At 42.2% G+C, this 12,402-nt stretch overlaps 1 protein-coding gene across 2 annotated transcripts; it reads right to left on the bottom strand.

The window, feature by feature from the left end:
• Nucleotides 1-56: 56 nt before the first annotated feature.
• LOC104932709 (transmembrane protein 184B-like) lies at nucleotides 57-12,348 on the bottom strand. 2 transcript variants are annotated; one of them, XM_010748009.3, is made up of 11 exons: nucleotides 12,030-12,348; nucleotides 11,840-11,902; nucleotides 9,486-9,719; nucleotides 7,086-7,251; nucleotides 4,824-4,914; nucleotides 4,580-4,655; nucleotides 4,258-4,349; nucleotides 3,674-3,843; nucleotides 3,344-3,538; nucleotides 3,038-3,064; nucleotides 57-2,598 (listed from the first exon to the last, which is right to left on the bottom strand). In XM_010748009.3, exons 3-11 carry the CDS (start codon nucleotides 9,717-9,719, stop codon nucleotides 2,369-2,371), a joined length of 1,281 nt encoding a protein of 426 aa, XP_010746311.1. In that variant the 5' UTR covers nucleotides 11,840-11,902; nucleotides 12,030-12,348; the 3' UTR covers nucleotides 57-2,368. The 2 variants fall into 2 exon arrangements, with proteins under 2 accessions (XP_010746311.1, XP_010746312.1); XM_010748010.3 differs by lacking the exon at nucleotides 3,038-3,064 and having other exon boundaries at nucleotides 2,369-2,598; nucleotides 12,030-12,346.
• Between the last annotated feature and the right edge of the window lie 54 nt (nucleotides 12,349-12,402).

Consider the following 12,402-nt stretch of genomic DNA (forward strand, 5'->3'; position numbering starts at 1 on the left):
ATGATGGTGATGGCGTCTACAATCTGAATGAATAAAAAAAGAAACTGGCAGAAATGTCCTGTTTGCGTTTGCCTTTTATTTCCTTTTCAACAATAGAAACCAATATAGCATCAAAAACATGAGATAATATTACCAATATACAAATTAAAAAGTATACAACAGAAATAAAACCAGAGAATATATGAAAATTAAAATATTAAACTAAAGCACTATACCAAGCAATGCCATTACAGTCATTGTCATTGCCTAGTTTTACTCTATTTACAACGCTCTTTCCTTTCTGGTATAATATTTCTTTAATATATTCAGCTTTGTATCAAAACAAATCATTTTACTGTGTTTTCAATCAATATGCCTCAGTGTGATACGCTGTTATATAGGGGCAGAGCATAGGGCAGTGAATTTCACTTTTTTTTTTATTACCACTAAGTTAATGTTACGTTAACAGGACAAATTTACTCAACCTCGCCTTTAAGTGAAGCACTGCAGCTTCAGTGGAAAGACCCATTACAAAGTAATGCATTAATCAGTGAGTGTGGGAGGTGGCTGGCAGGGGTATGGGTTAGCGGTCATGGCTGGAAACCAACTTTTTAACAATTCAACAAACACTTTCATTATTCTGCTAACTGAATAAGATTTTCACGTAGGGAAGTGGACTGTGCTCTTCTGAAGACGCACGTCAGTTTGGCTGATACATTCATTATCCACAAGGACTGCACTGTTCGTTAACCTGCAGTCGATAGGATTGAGCCAACGCGTGAAATGTGTTTGCGCTCTGCACTCAACATAACGAGGGAAAAACGATCATCACACATTTAGGAGGCAGCGTTTGGGCTCAGTGTCACCCGTCACAAGGATCTGCTCAGCTTTTATACCGCCGTGCTCCGCCATCAAACATTTACAATCACGACTGCAAGCAGCTTCTATACTGGCCTCTGCTAAAACGCATATACACGTCAGTTGATAATGTATGAACAATTAACTCAAACACAGTTTTATTATCTCAGGCAGACTTGAAGGTTTGGACTTATCTAACAAGCATCACCATCTTTTGATGTACTGTGCCCCTGTACATATATATTTTCCTCAACATTGTATGCATCTTGCATAACTTTTAATGCCCATACATATATTCCTTTTCCTAGTTTGCACAGACACGTCTTTACATGGCCTTATCTGTCTGCCATGACCAACGTCCTCGCTACAACAGCAGTGAGGGAGGCCATTATGAATAATACCGGCAGATGCAGGCCTGATCCGTGCTACATGTAATGCCCTTAATTATGGGATTACAATCCACAGCACATCACAGCTGGGCCGGCTCTGCAGGGAAGTGTTGCTTCTTCAGTAATCTGTAATCTGTGTGGGTGTTGTCCTTCCATCAGTCTCTCTGCCCACACTGAAATCTCTACAGCTGTTTCCTCAGCGCTCCAACTGAGCTGTGTGTGAGGAGCCCCGGTCGGGCAAACGAGCTGGAGTCAAACAGTTAATCTTTTAAATCACTTGTCCAAAAGGAACCCACGACAAAATGAAAACAAACACAGAATATATTTCCGGAATAACAATTTTCCAACAAACTAGTGTTTAAATGAGTTACACCTTCAAGGTCATACAACATTTAAATAATAAAAAAAAAAAGTGTGTTTTAATTATAATATATTAAAATGAAGCGTGGTCATTCAAAAGCTCTGTAGTTTTGCTTCACTATAAATCAATTCTCAATCTTAAGACAGCGTGTCTCATTAACTGGAGCACAGGGTGATGCTCCCTCTATTTGGCAATGTTTCGGTATGAGGCAGAATTGGCAGAGGAGTATGGATTGAGAATCGATATGCAGAGTAAAAGATGAAGGAGGCCATGAGTTTCAGATGAAGATGGCACTTATTTGCTCTAGCGTAAACTTTATATCTGTCCAATCTATCTTTTTTGCTTTAGTGTTTAAAGTGCAGCATAAGGATGCTGTATGCAGCCACAGTTATTTCTATCAATCCATATTCAATAGATGGATACAGATATGGTATTTGTCAGTAATGGCCTCTATGACAACAACAGTTAATAAACCTAATGTTTAAACATCTCTCCCAGCTATATTCATAACAATCCCTCCATCCTCTTCATGCTTCCTCTTTTCTAGTGTAACAGTTATTTCCTCTTTCTCCTTGTAAAAACTCTCGATTCCTTCCTACCAGAGTTTCATAAATCTTTTCACTGTTGTCTAAATGTGAAAAAAAAAGAAAGAAGAGAAAACAGAATCTGATCTTCCATGTCTAGGTAGCAACAAAAGATCTGACTTATCTCGCATAACTGATAAAAAAAATTCGATATGGGCTACAGGAGCAAAGTGAGCCTCTGAGTGCACGTTTCAGTCTTAGAACTCATCGTCAGAGCTGAGCAGCAGGGTCTTTTCGTTGTCCCCACGGGTGCTGAGGTTACTGTGGCTGCGGGAGAGCGGTGGCCCCCCGCTTCGCTCCAGCGTGGACTGCTGGGTGTACTGCTGATAAGCTGGGGAGAAGTTGTGGATGGCATCCTGGACCATGTCCCCTGGATTCATGGTCTCTTTCAGGCTGCTGGAGATGCTCTTCATTGGGGCACAGCGACCTGGATGTGGGGTAGGAAGGTTGGAGTATTATAACGAGACACAGCAGAGTGGACAGGGAGGATGGTGTCAAAGGGACGAGTGAGAAAAATACAGAAACTATGTTTCCATCCAACTGTTAAATTAGTTTTCCAAATTAATCTCTGAACTGTTGCAAAAAACTATAGTTTTGCTAAATTTAATCAGCAGGATGGAATAAATAAATCTGTTCTCCTGCTGGGGGAGGACACACACTGAACAAAATTGTGGAGAAACAAAAAGACAAAATGTTCAGTGACTGCAAAAGAAAGAAGACAACAAGACAGCCGTACACCATGATTTTAAATGTATGAACATAATTCATGCTGAACTGAAAACTGTTAAAGTTATAAACACCTAATAATCAAACTCAAAAACAACACTGTAATGGGGGTGACGAAACACGGCTAACATCAGACCTACCGTACTGTCCATAGATAGGAAACGAGCCTTTCAGTGCAGCAAGGTGAGGAAGAGAGAGACAAGGGGAAAGGAGAGACAAGGAAGATACGAGAAGTCAAGATGAAAAAGAAGGAACAGAAAGTTAAAGCAGAAGAAAAGAGAAACATTTAAGAGAGTGTCAAAGATAGGAATCAGTCTAGTAAAAAGGTTTGGACAAAGAGTGAGGACAGAAAACTTTTGGAGTGTAATCCACACTGTAACATACAGACTCTCTTTTTTGTTATCGACACAATTTCTCGATCTTCATGGTCCACACACTTCCTTTACCATATGAGTCAAGTCTTTTATCCATGTAGACCTTATAAGTAAAGGCATGGCGCAAAGCGACAGCAGCAAAGAACATCTCAATGCAGATGATGAAGTTTTGGTAACCAGCGGCAACTGTTCCCTCGCCCACTGTGAAGTTAGTCGAGCTGATCCGAGGGATGGCTCCACACTTCTCCAGAATGGCTAGCAGCATCCCTGAAAAGCACAAAGAGAGACAGAAACGGAGACAAAAGAGTTGGAGCTCCATGAACGTCCTTGGATCTACAGACCTCTAAACAAAAAACATGTCAGAATAAATGTGTATGTGTGAGTGTTAAACTTCTTTCTTACCTTGCCAGAAGGAGAGAAAGATGACTGACTTGACCATGAAGAACTTGAGCACGGGGTTGTACGGGACGAGCAGTTCACGCGTGGCAAAGTAAAAGAGGAAGAGAGCGTAGAGCGACAGACTGACGGAGATGTTGTAGATGATAGTCACGTACAGGTAGCCACTAGCCACACTGGAGGAGAGAGATACAGAAACAAAGAATGTGCTTTAGCCATGATACACACTGCAAATGTCTTCAGAGAGGAAACAAAGAAACTGAAACCATTTTTCATAAATATGCAGCGTTAGGTCACTGTAGAGCAGCGCTCCTGATGTTTTAATACAGGCCTTCATAATACAACTGCACAGCAGAGACTTGAATTTATAACTTTTGATTGATTAACCAATAATTCCTTATTACAGATATGAATTCTCTGCATTGAGAGCACAGCCAATACTTCTCAGACATAATGTGAAAAGGCCTTAGGCTGAAGTTAGTCAGAGTCTACAGGAGTGTGAAACAACACAGCAAGTCAGGGCGCAAGAAATCACTGCTAAGGGGGAAGACCACGACGTGTATTTCCATGTCCCAGTTATGGAAACATACTTAAAGTCTCCGTCCTTGTACTTCTTAAAGGCCTGAAGAATGACGGTGATCACTGCCATCAGTGGTTTCACCACACAGAACTGGAGAGTTGCCTGAGGAAGTGAGAGCGAGAGCGAGACAGGAGGGGAAGTAAACACAAGTCCAATGTATCAAAATGTCTTGGTATGAAACTTGACTGGCACATTAAAAAGACACAACAGTTACTGTGTTAGGATACATACAGTAGTTTCCTACAAACTTAAATTAGTAGAGTATCATACTGTATGGAAATAAATATTGATATGAATATAATATTGAATTTGTATTCAATATTGATTGGTACCTGTTTGCAAAACCTGAGGAAACCAATGGAGTACGTCTTTCCCCACAGACAACAGGTCCCATACATACAGCTTGACCTAAAAGGACGTACAGGTTTATAGAGGACAGGATTATTGGAAAGGTATGCAGGCTATGTGAATATGAAATCATTTAAAGGGATATTTTTATTACTAATGCTCATGTTCATGCTAGAAATAAAAAGAACAGAGGACAAAAAAGGGAAGATGAGAGCAAACAAAACTTACTCAATGGGTTTCCCTCTGATCTCGGCCATGATAGCGCTCTCTCCTCCCAAGTACTCATAACAAAGGCTCAGGAAGTTGTAGATGACAAAGGCTGCGGAGTGTCACACGCACATAATAAAAACGTTACTGGTTATTCAGGGTGACCATTGACGTCTGTAAAAATCACTCCCTATCAGAAGCTAATTTCGGCTTCAGAATGGGTCAGAAGTAACTGAGCAGAAAGCTCCAACCTGCCTGCAAATATATATAAAACATTATTATACAACACAACTATTGATGCTACAGCAGCAGTCTGTGCTATCGACACTCAGTTTAACTGTCATAATTGCAGCCGTTTTTGCTGATTTGGTGTCAGGACTGCTGAGGTCGCCATTTTGAGGCAGAAAGGTGAGTCATTCACACCAGCAGGCTTAGAGATGATTGGACAATGTTGTGGGCGAGGTATAAAGCCTGAGCATAATTGTAAGGTGTAGTGCTCTAGTGCCGGGAGCACGAGAGGATCAGTGTGATAATGGGACACCTGCAGAAAGATTGTTAAAGAAAGCAAACAGTGGCTCATGGCCGTGTCTCACTGCGACACAATATTGTCGTGTAAGTCATACGAACGGTTTTGAGAAACAAAAAGATCTTACACAAGTGACATACGCGCATTCAACGCGATGATGTTCACTCATGTAATGTGTTACATAACTATCACGACACATTACGTCAGAATATGATTCCGACCTTTATTAGCAGAAGCACCAGATGTATCTCTAATCTTGTTCTATCTATCTGTCTAAAGGTCCTCGTAGCTCATCAGTGAGGTCACCTACTGAGGTGTTTGGAATAAAAATCAGCAGATTTGTGTGTTGATACCACTGCTATAGATTAAATCGCTGACTAATGACACAGACATAGCAACTCTTGCCTTTAAAATCTGTCTCTTACATACATTTAGACACATAGTCCAAAAAAAGCGCACAGGACAGTTACACCATATCCTGTGTGCTGGTCAACAATGTACCGGCTATTCTGAAAACACCAATTTAATCGGCCACTTTGCTGACAAGTAACATATCATTTAAATAAACCCGACTGGACTGCATACTGATCCCAGCAATTGAGTGTCCCTGAGTGAGCACTGTTTTTCCATCCGCTGCTCCAGGTGTTCTCAGGCTAATTTAAGGGTAACCCACAGACACCAGCTCCCTACTGCCTCCGCTCGCTTCACGGCTTAAAGTGGCAGAGTTTAGAGGCAAGCTTGGGATCGTAGCAGATCAGAGTCAGCACAGGGCTGGCTTTGTTGCAGAACTAAACACATACACTAGTTTCTCATTCTAAAATTAACTTTAACCGCTTTCAGCTCTAAAGGACTGGCAGTGTGAAAAGCAAAAATATCCAAGAGGGTTAATAATAAAGAGTAACACAAACATTCACATAGATCCTTAACTGTGGGGACGACGTCTTATTTCAGTCAAAACGCCTATTTGTTAAATACTGCTCACTAACTACAGTGTATATATTTTACCCGTAGTAAAAAGCACTGTGTCTATATGCGCAGCAGCAGTGATACACTTTATATCTGTTGCTACATTAACAATACATTATCCTAAGTCCACAGGTGCTGCCAACCATGCCAAGGCAGGACGACACTAGAGTACAGAAGCCTTTCACATAACATGATGTTGTTAGTGTGTGAAACTAACTATTGTTATAAGGATAAATTAGTCAGTTCTGTTTTTAATGAATTCATTGTTCAGTGTAAAAGATTAGTGACAAATGCCCATCACGAGTTGTTAATCCAACATTCAATCCAATGTTATGTAATTGCTTATTTTATTTTGAAATTCTGTACCAATACTCTGAGAAATTGGATGCAGCAGATGCATAATAGGCTGGTGGTATAAAGAACAAGCTTATGATTTATGCGCTCACAAGCGAGATGCCTTTAAAAAAGTATTCACGAGGATTTGCTGGTTTTCATACAGTTGCTAGGAAACAGGTTTTCCCCCCTCCCCTGCAATCCCATGAGGCCATGGAGACATGAGAACAAAGATGGCAACCTTTGTAAATGAAGACACTGCAAAGGCCATCTGCCACTGAGGTATCAAAACACATAAATTCTCACACCCTTATTTCTACTGGGAGTCAAAAGACACACTGAAACACAAAACACTCACTCCCACCGCTGTGGTGAATACCGGCTTGCCGTTTGCATGCCAAACATGGCAGCAGATCTTTGAGCCTGCAACACGAAATGATGGTTTGCCATGCACTCACCTTCGTAGCAGTCTCGGACCGTGTCGAAATACACATAATACTCCTCGTTGGTGAAGAAAAGAAGGCTGAGCCAGGAGTCGAAGGCATAGATGGGGACTATGAAGAGGATCCTGACTATGTGCCTCTGTTCATTTGGAGAGCTGTAATAACGAAGGTGCATGTAGATCTAAAAAGAAGAGAGGTGAAAATTTATATTATTTCATATTATTCCTAAGTTTGGTGCACAAACAGGTCACTCCCAAAGCCTGAACCTGACACCAACATGTCACACACTGTCCCAGTTGGGAATAATTATATCCATATGTGTGAACGGTGACTGAATGCTCGAGGAGTACAACCATATTTTTTGGATCAGCGCTACAAAAACAGCATGAGTTGCTATGGGAGCAGCTGGAACATTTTTTCTTGATGGTATCATGTTGAATCATTTGGACTTTTGACTTTGTGAGAGAGCCGCTCGTGCTGGAAACACATGCATGAGCTAAAAGTGAAATTACATAATACAAAGGGAGGGAGAGAAAAATGATACAATACGCTGGAACACTGGCATAGGCGCACATGCACTCGAGAACATCGATACGTTCACACTGAGAGCAGCAGATTGGAAGGATGCAGAACGTTAACAGCTGCTTTTGAAAAAGCAATACATCTTTGTCATATAAAAAAATAAGTAAGATACTGTGAGGGGAACCTTCATCAGCCTCCTCCTTGTGAAACCACAGCTCAGAACGCGGTGAATAAATGGGTTAGCTTTCTAATTGCTGCCTCCATTTGTGTTCTCCTCAGGCTCTAGTCTGTCTGAACAGGTCAGAATACAGCCAGTATGTGTTTGCCTAGATTGGAGTGCTGTGTGTCTGAAAGGTGTGTGCGTGACACAAGGGGTTGTTTTGGGTAATTGATCCTGGGCTTTTATCACTCTTATTGGGTGCAGCAGACAGCAGGAAGGACGGGCTGGCCCTTTGTCACCGGCACCTCTGTCAGCTCCGTCCGGCTCCTTTCCACTTACACAATGTCCCACCTATCACCTTTCCTGGCGTGTAAACAGACACACACCTTTGGTAAAATAACAAACAGTGGGCGACAACGCGCCAAGCGAGACTGTGCACTCCGCTCACAGGGCTTGTTGCTAGGTGACCCTCCTCCCCGCTCTGCACACAGACACACACACACGCTCACACACACACACACAGACACAAACGCTCACACACACACACAGACACACACACGCTCACACACTCTGTCTTTCCTACAACCGTCCCCTGCTCTTTGATCGTCTAGTCGAGCCAGGAGCACCTGTTGCCAGAGTGACAGAGAGCTCTTCTTTAAACCTTTATTTGAAGAGCAGCAGCAAACAATGAAGGACAAATCATTAACCTAAGCCTCGGGGTACAATAGATCTCGCTTACATATAGAGGACGCGTACTGAATACTCCAGTGTAACACGAGGGCTGATGAACAGGCACAAACAAGGCAAACAGCACTTACGCATCACTAACATTTACAGCTTTGTAGCTTTATTTTTCGTAGCTTTTCACTCACATAATAAAGCCCAAGTTGAAACTTAATGTACATCTTTCTTTGTCAGTGTTTGTCAATCAATCTTGGCACTTGGAGGCTTCCCTGGAGGCCTTCAAGTTTCGGTGCCAAACATAAATTACAACATCCCAGCTTGTCTTCAGCCAGGGGACATTTGTTACATGATGATGGCTTTAGCTTAGGCTTGGACGTTGGGTAAATCCAGCTTTTGTCACCCATAAGAAATGGGTTAATTATTATTTTTTATCTCATTACATTCACATGATGGTACACATATATGAAACATAAATATCTCAGTGTAAATGCTCAGTGGATAAACTACACCTCTCCTCTAAGGACATGAAACTTCCTAAGTGAGTGTATGCATGTGTTTTATAGTGTGTAAATGAGCACATATGGACCCTTTGATCAACAGGAGCTCATGGAAAAATGCCCCGTGCGTGAGAACGTGTCTACCTTTTTTCTTTTTTTTTTCTTTTTTTTACTTTTGCTAAAAAAGGAGTTGTTTGTGCTCAATGAACCTACCTCTGATACATCATGGGTAAAGAAAAAGAGGGAGAACAATGGGTAGATTCGAAAGACCATGAGCAAGATTTAGATTTTATCCAAGTACTGTAGCTAAGCCCTTTGCTCAGAGGCTGTGGGCAAAGGCAAGAAACAGATGCAACCACTTATTTGCACTTTGCATTAAGCTGCTGTGTTACATACAATGAGTAAGCAGATAGACCTACTTAGGCTGCATTAAAAATAATAACAGTGCTGGTTAAATAAAACATAACAACATCCTCATCTCTTTCAACACAGTGCCAGTCTGCATGTGGCTAGAGCAACAACAACAACAAAAAAAGGTCAGGCTCTCCTTACCTGGTGACATGTGATCAGAAGAGCTGTCCAAACAAAGAACCCCGATATAGTTTGGGCAAGGGAGGTCATGAGGAAAAACGGCTCTCCTGGTGTGACCACTGGGGCTTCTGGTATCCAGGAGGTGTTGGATCCCTGTGGGGCCGCAGTGGCTGGGGGCCCTGGGGCAATGCCGACGGGAGAGTCATTCCCCAACCTCTCTGACATGGTTAAGTCTCGCCGCCAAAGTTGACTCATCTGCATGAGGGAAGGGCACAGATAAGACTTCATCGGCAAAGATTGTTTAGGTAATACAAACTGATTTAGCCTGTACATTTTAAATAAGTAGTAACAGACAGCTTGAATGAAGCACTGCAATGTGTAAAAGCATTACAACGGGCCTGCACAGCCTAAAACATAAATCTGAAGCCGATGTTAGAATAAGGAAACCAAAAAGGATACAGAGGAAGGCAAAATAGGACACTGCACAGATCTACAGTGCAAATGAGACCGTGTTGATGGACAGATAAAGCGAGATCAAAACAGAGGAAGTGAAAAGAGGAGGCATAAGGTAAGTGGGTGAGGAGAGGCTGATAAAAAGGGGTAAGAAAACACAAACACACACACACGCCAACACATTGGGGAAGGGGGGCTGAATCACTCAAAACACAGCGAATCAATGTGACAGCAATGAGCTGAGGGCTGCTGACCCAATTTCTTCCCTTGGTTTTCTCTGTGCTTCGCTGAGAGCAGAACAAAAGTGTAGCGCGGCTCGAAATGGCGTTAAAAATGAACATATTCCTTCAGAGTTACGAAACACCTTTACATAAATCTGCACCCAAGTTCAGGCTGAATAGACAGAGGCTTGTGTCCTCAGCTAGGTGCTACTAGAAAACTAAAATAAAATAAAATATCTCATCCAAAAGCATGGATAAAGATGTTCTCCACAGTTTTTTGTTCTACTCCACAAATCTCTGTTTCATCATTGGGTAGGCGTTATATCACCGTAGCTGGGATTGATGGGAAAATGCCAAAAAAACTAAGTCAACTGTGCAGCAGGCACAGTCCAAAACCAACTGAATAGTCTTTGTTAGGTTTGTATTAACCCTACACTGCATTTGTGCCAACAGAATGGGAATATGCATGTCACATCTAATGGAAAATCCTCATAACTCAAAACTGATTGACAGATAAATGTAAAAAAGATAAATGTGTGTGTCACATAAATACACAACACTGATTCGGACAAATTAAAAAAAAAACGGAGCTAGCAACATCAAAAAGGACCCAGAAAGACGCTCCATGTGACACCACCACCCTCATGATCAAATCATTTGCAGGTCTCTGACTAGTGTCATTTCTCCATCCACGTCAGCGTCTCGGTGTGGATTCCAGGAAAAAGGTGATAATCTAATCATTCACAGTGAAAACTAATTTCACAATGGGCTTTCAAACCCCTCTCTTCACCGGCTAAATATAGGTTGGTGCTCAGCGTTGGCCGTGGATGACTCACGCTGCTTGCCAAAGCCTCGATCGGCTCGTGGAAGTGCAGTAACGAGGAACACGTCACGTACGCAGGCAAGAATACATTCAAGTGTTTAAGCGAAGAAAACTGCGAGGACGGCACTGAGAAGACATGAATTTATACATTTAAAAAATGTATAGGGCTTGGCAATATCAGTCTGTATCATTATGATTTATGATACAGACGACTGTTCTCCAATAATAAACATGCATTTCAATGTGATCAACATCAAGTAGACTATTTAACATCTTAATTTCAGCGTCCCAACTGATGTGATTTACTATGTACTGATAATAGGAGAAGGTCTGCCCATTGATAATAGTATCTGCTTTGCTATAGTAGCTTGTAATTTAACCAACAATGGTTGGGTGCATGTGTATCAGTCAAAACAGGGTGTCATTAATAATGAATAATCTGAGTGAGGTCTGTGTTCAACATGTACAAACACAAGCACCAGCTTTGCACCTACAACAACAACAGAGCTGGATGCTTCCCAGCGGGCCACAGACAAGAGATAGAGGCAAACTCATCAATCCTGCTGACTGCCTCTGCACCCGTGGGTAGGTTTTTTAAAACATGCATTGTACTTTGACCTCAATTGAATCAGCAGCCTTTTGTGACAGGCCATCATAAGACCTGAGGCTGTGCCTGAAACACACAGGAGAAGACCACAGGGGCCACTTAGCAGTGACCGCAGCTGTACAAAGAACGAGGGAGCACATACGTGGTTCATATTAGAAAGTCTGACATGATGTTTCATGGAGATCCAGCTCAGTGGTTGCGATTCTGAGTTAAAAGTGAAAATGGTAGCTGCTGCTCAGTGCGCATGACTCCATCCTGCTGCTTCACTCACCTCCTCTGCAGTTGTTTCAATCAAAGCATCAATTCAGCTCATCGTCTCAAGTCGATTTCAAACCTTTAATTTTTTTTTTAGGGGGGGAAAGAAGCACAAAAAGTTAAATTGGCAAAGCGTTAACATTCAGAAGACAGTCAGCCTGGTTATCCCCGTCACCACATCTCGGGTTTAAACCCAGAAAACTTGCCTCTTCGTGTCCGCAGCGGAGCCGTTAACGAGCCGAGCTGCCGTTAGCCAGCCTCTCCTAGCCTGGCGCTAGCTCGCTGTTGCTTCTCCCTCCCGTAAAAGTCAAAACAAAGAAATATAAAAACACGCTTTTATGAAGCGACACGCTCAATTACAATATCACAACGTTTATGGAAAGATATCTGCTCTCGTCTCGCCATTTCCTATCCAAAGCTGAGGAGCTGGACAGCCGTTATTTCCTCCACATCACCGTCGACCGTTCACGGCACCAACGGCAGCTGCCAACAAAAAGTCTCGCTCTGGACGCATGCGCAGTCCGGCTTTCACTTCACTTCTCTGATGTTCATACCACCTTAACAAATCAAAACAACTTC

The sequence above is a fragment of the Larimichthys crocea genome, chromosome XII (genome assembly GCF_000972845.2).
Source record: "Larimichthys crocea isolate SSNF chromosome XII, L_crocea_2.0, whole genome shotgun sequence".
Taxonomy (NCBI): Eukaryota; Metazoa; Chordata; class Actinopteri; family Sciaenidae; genus Larimichthys; species Larimichthys crocea.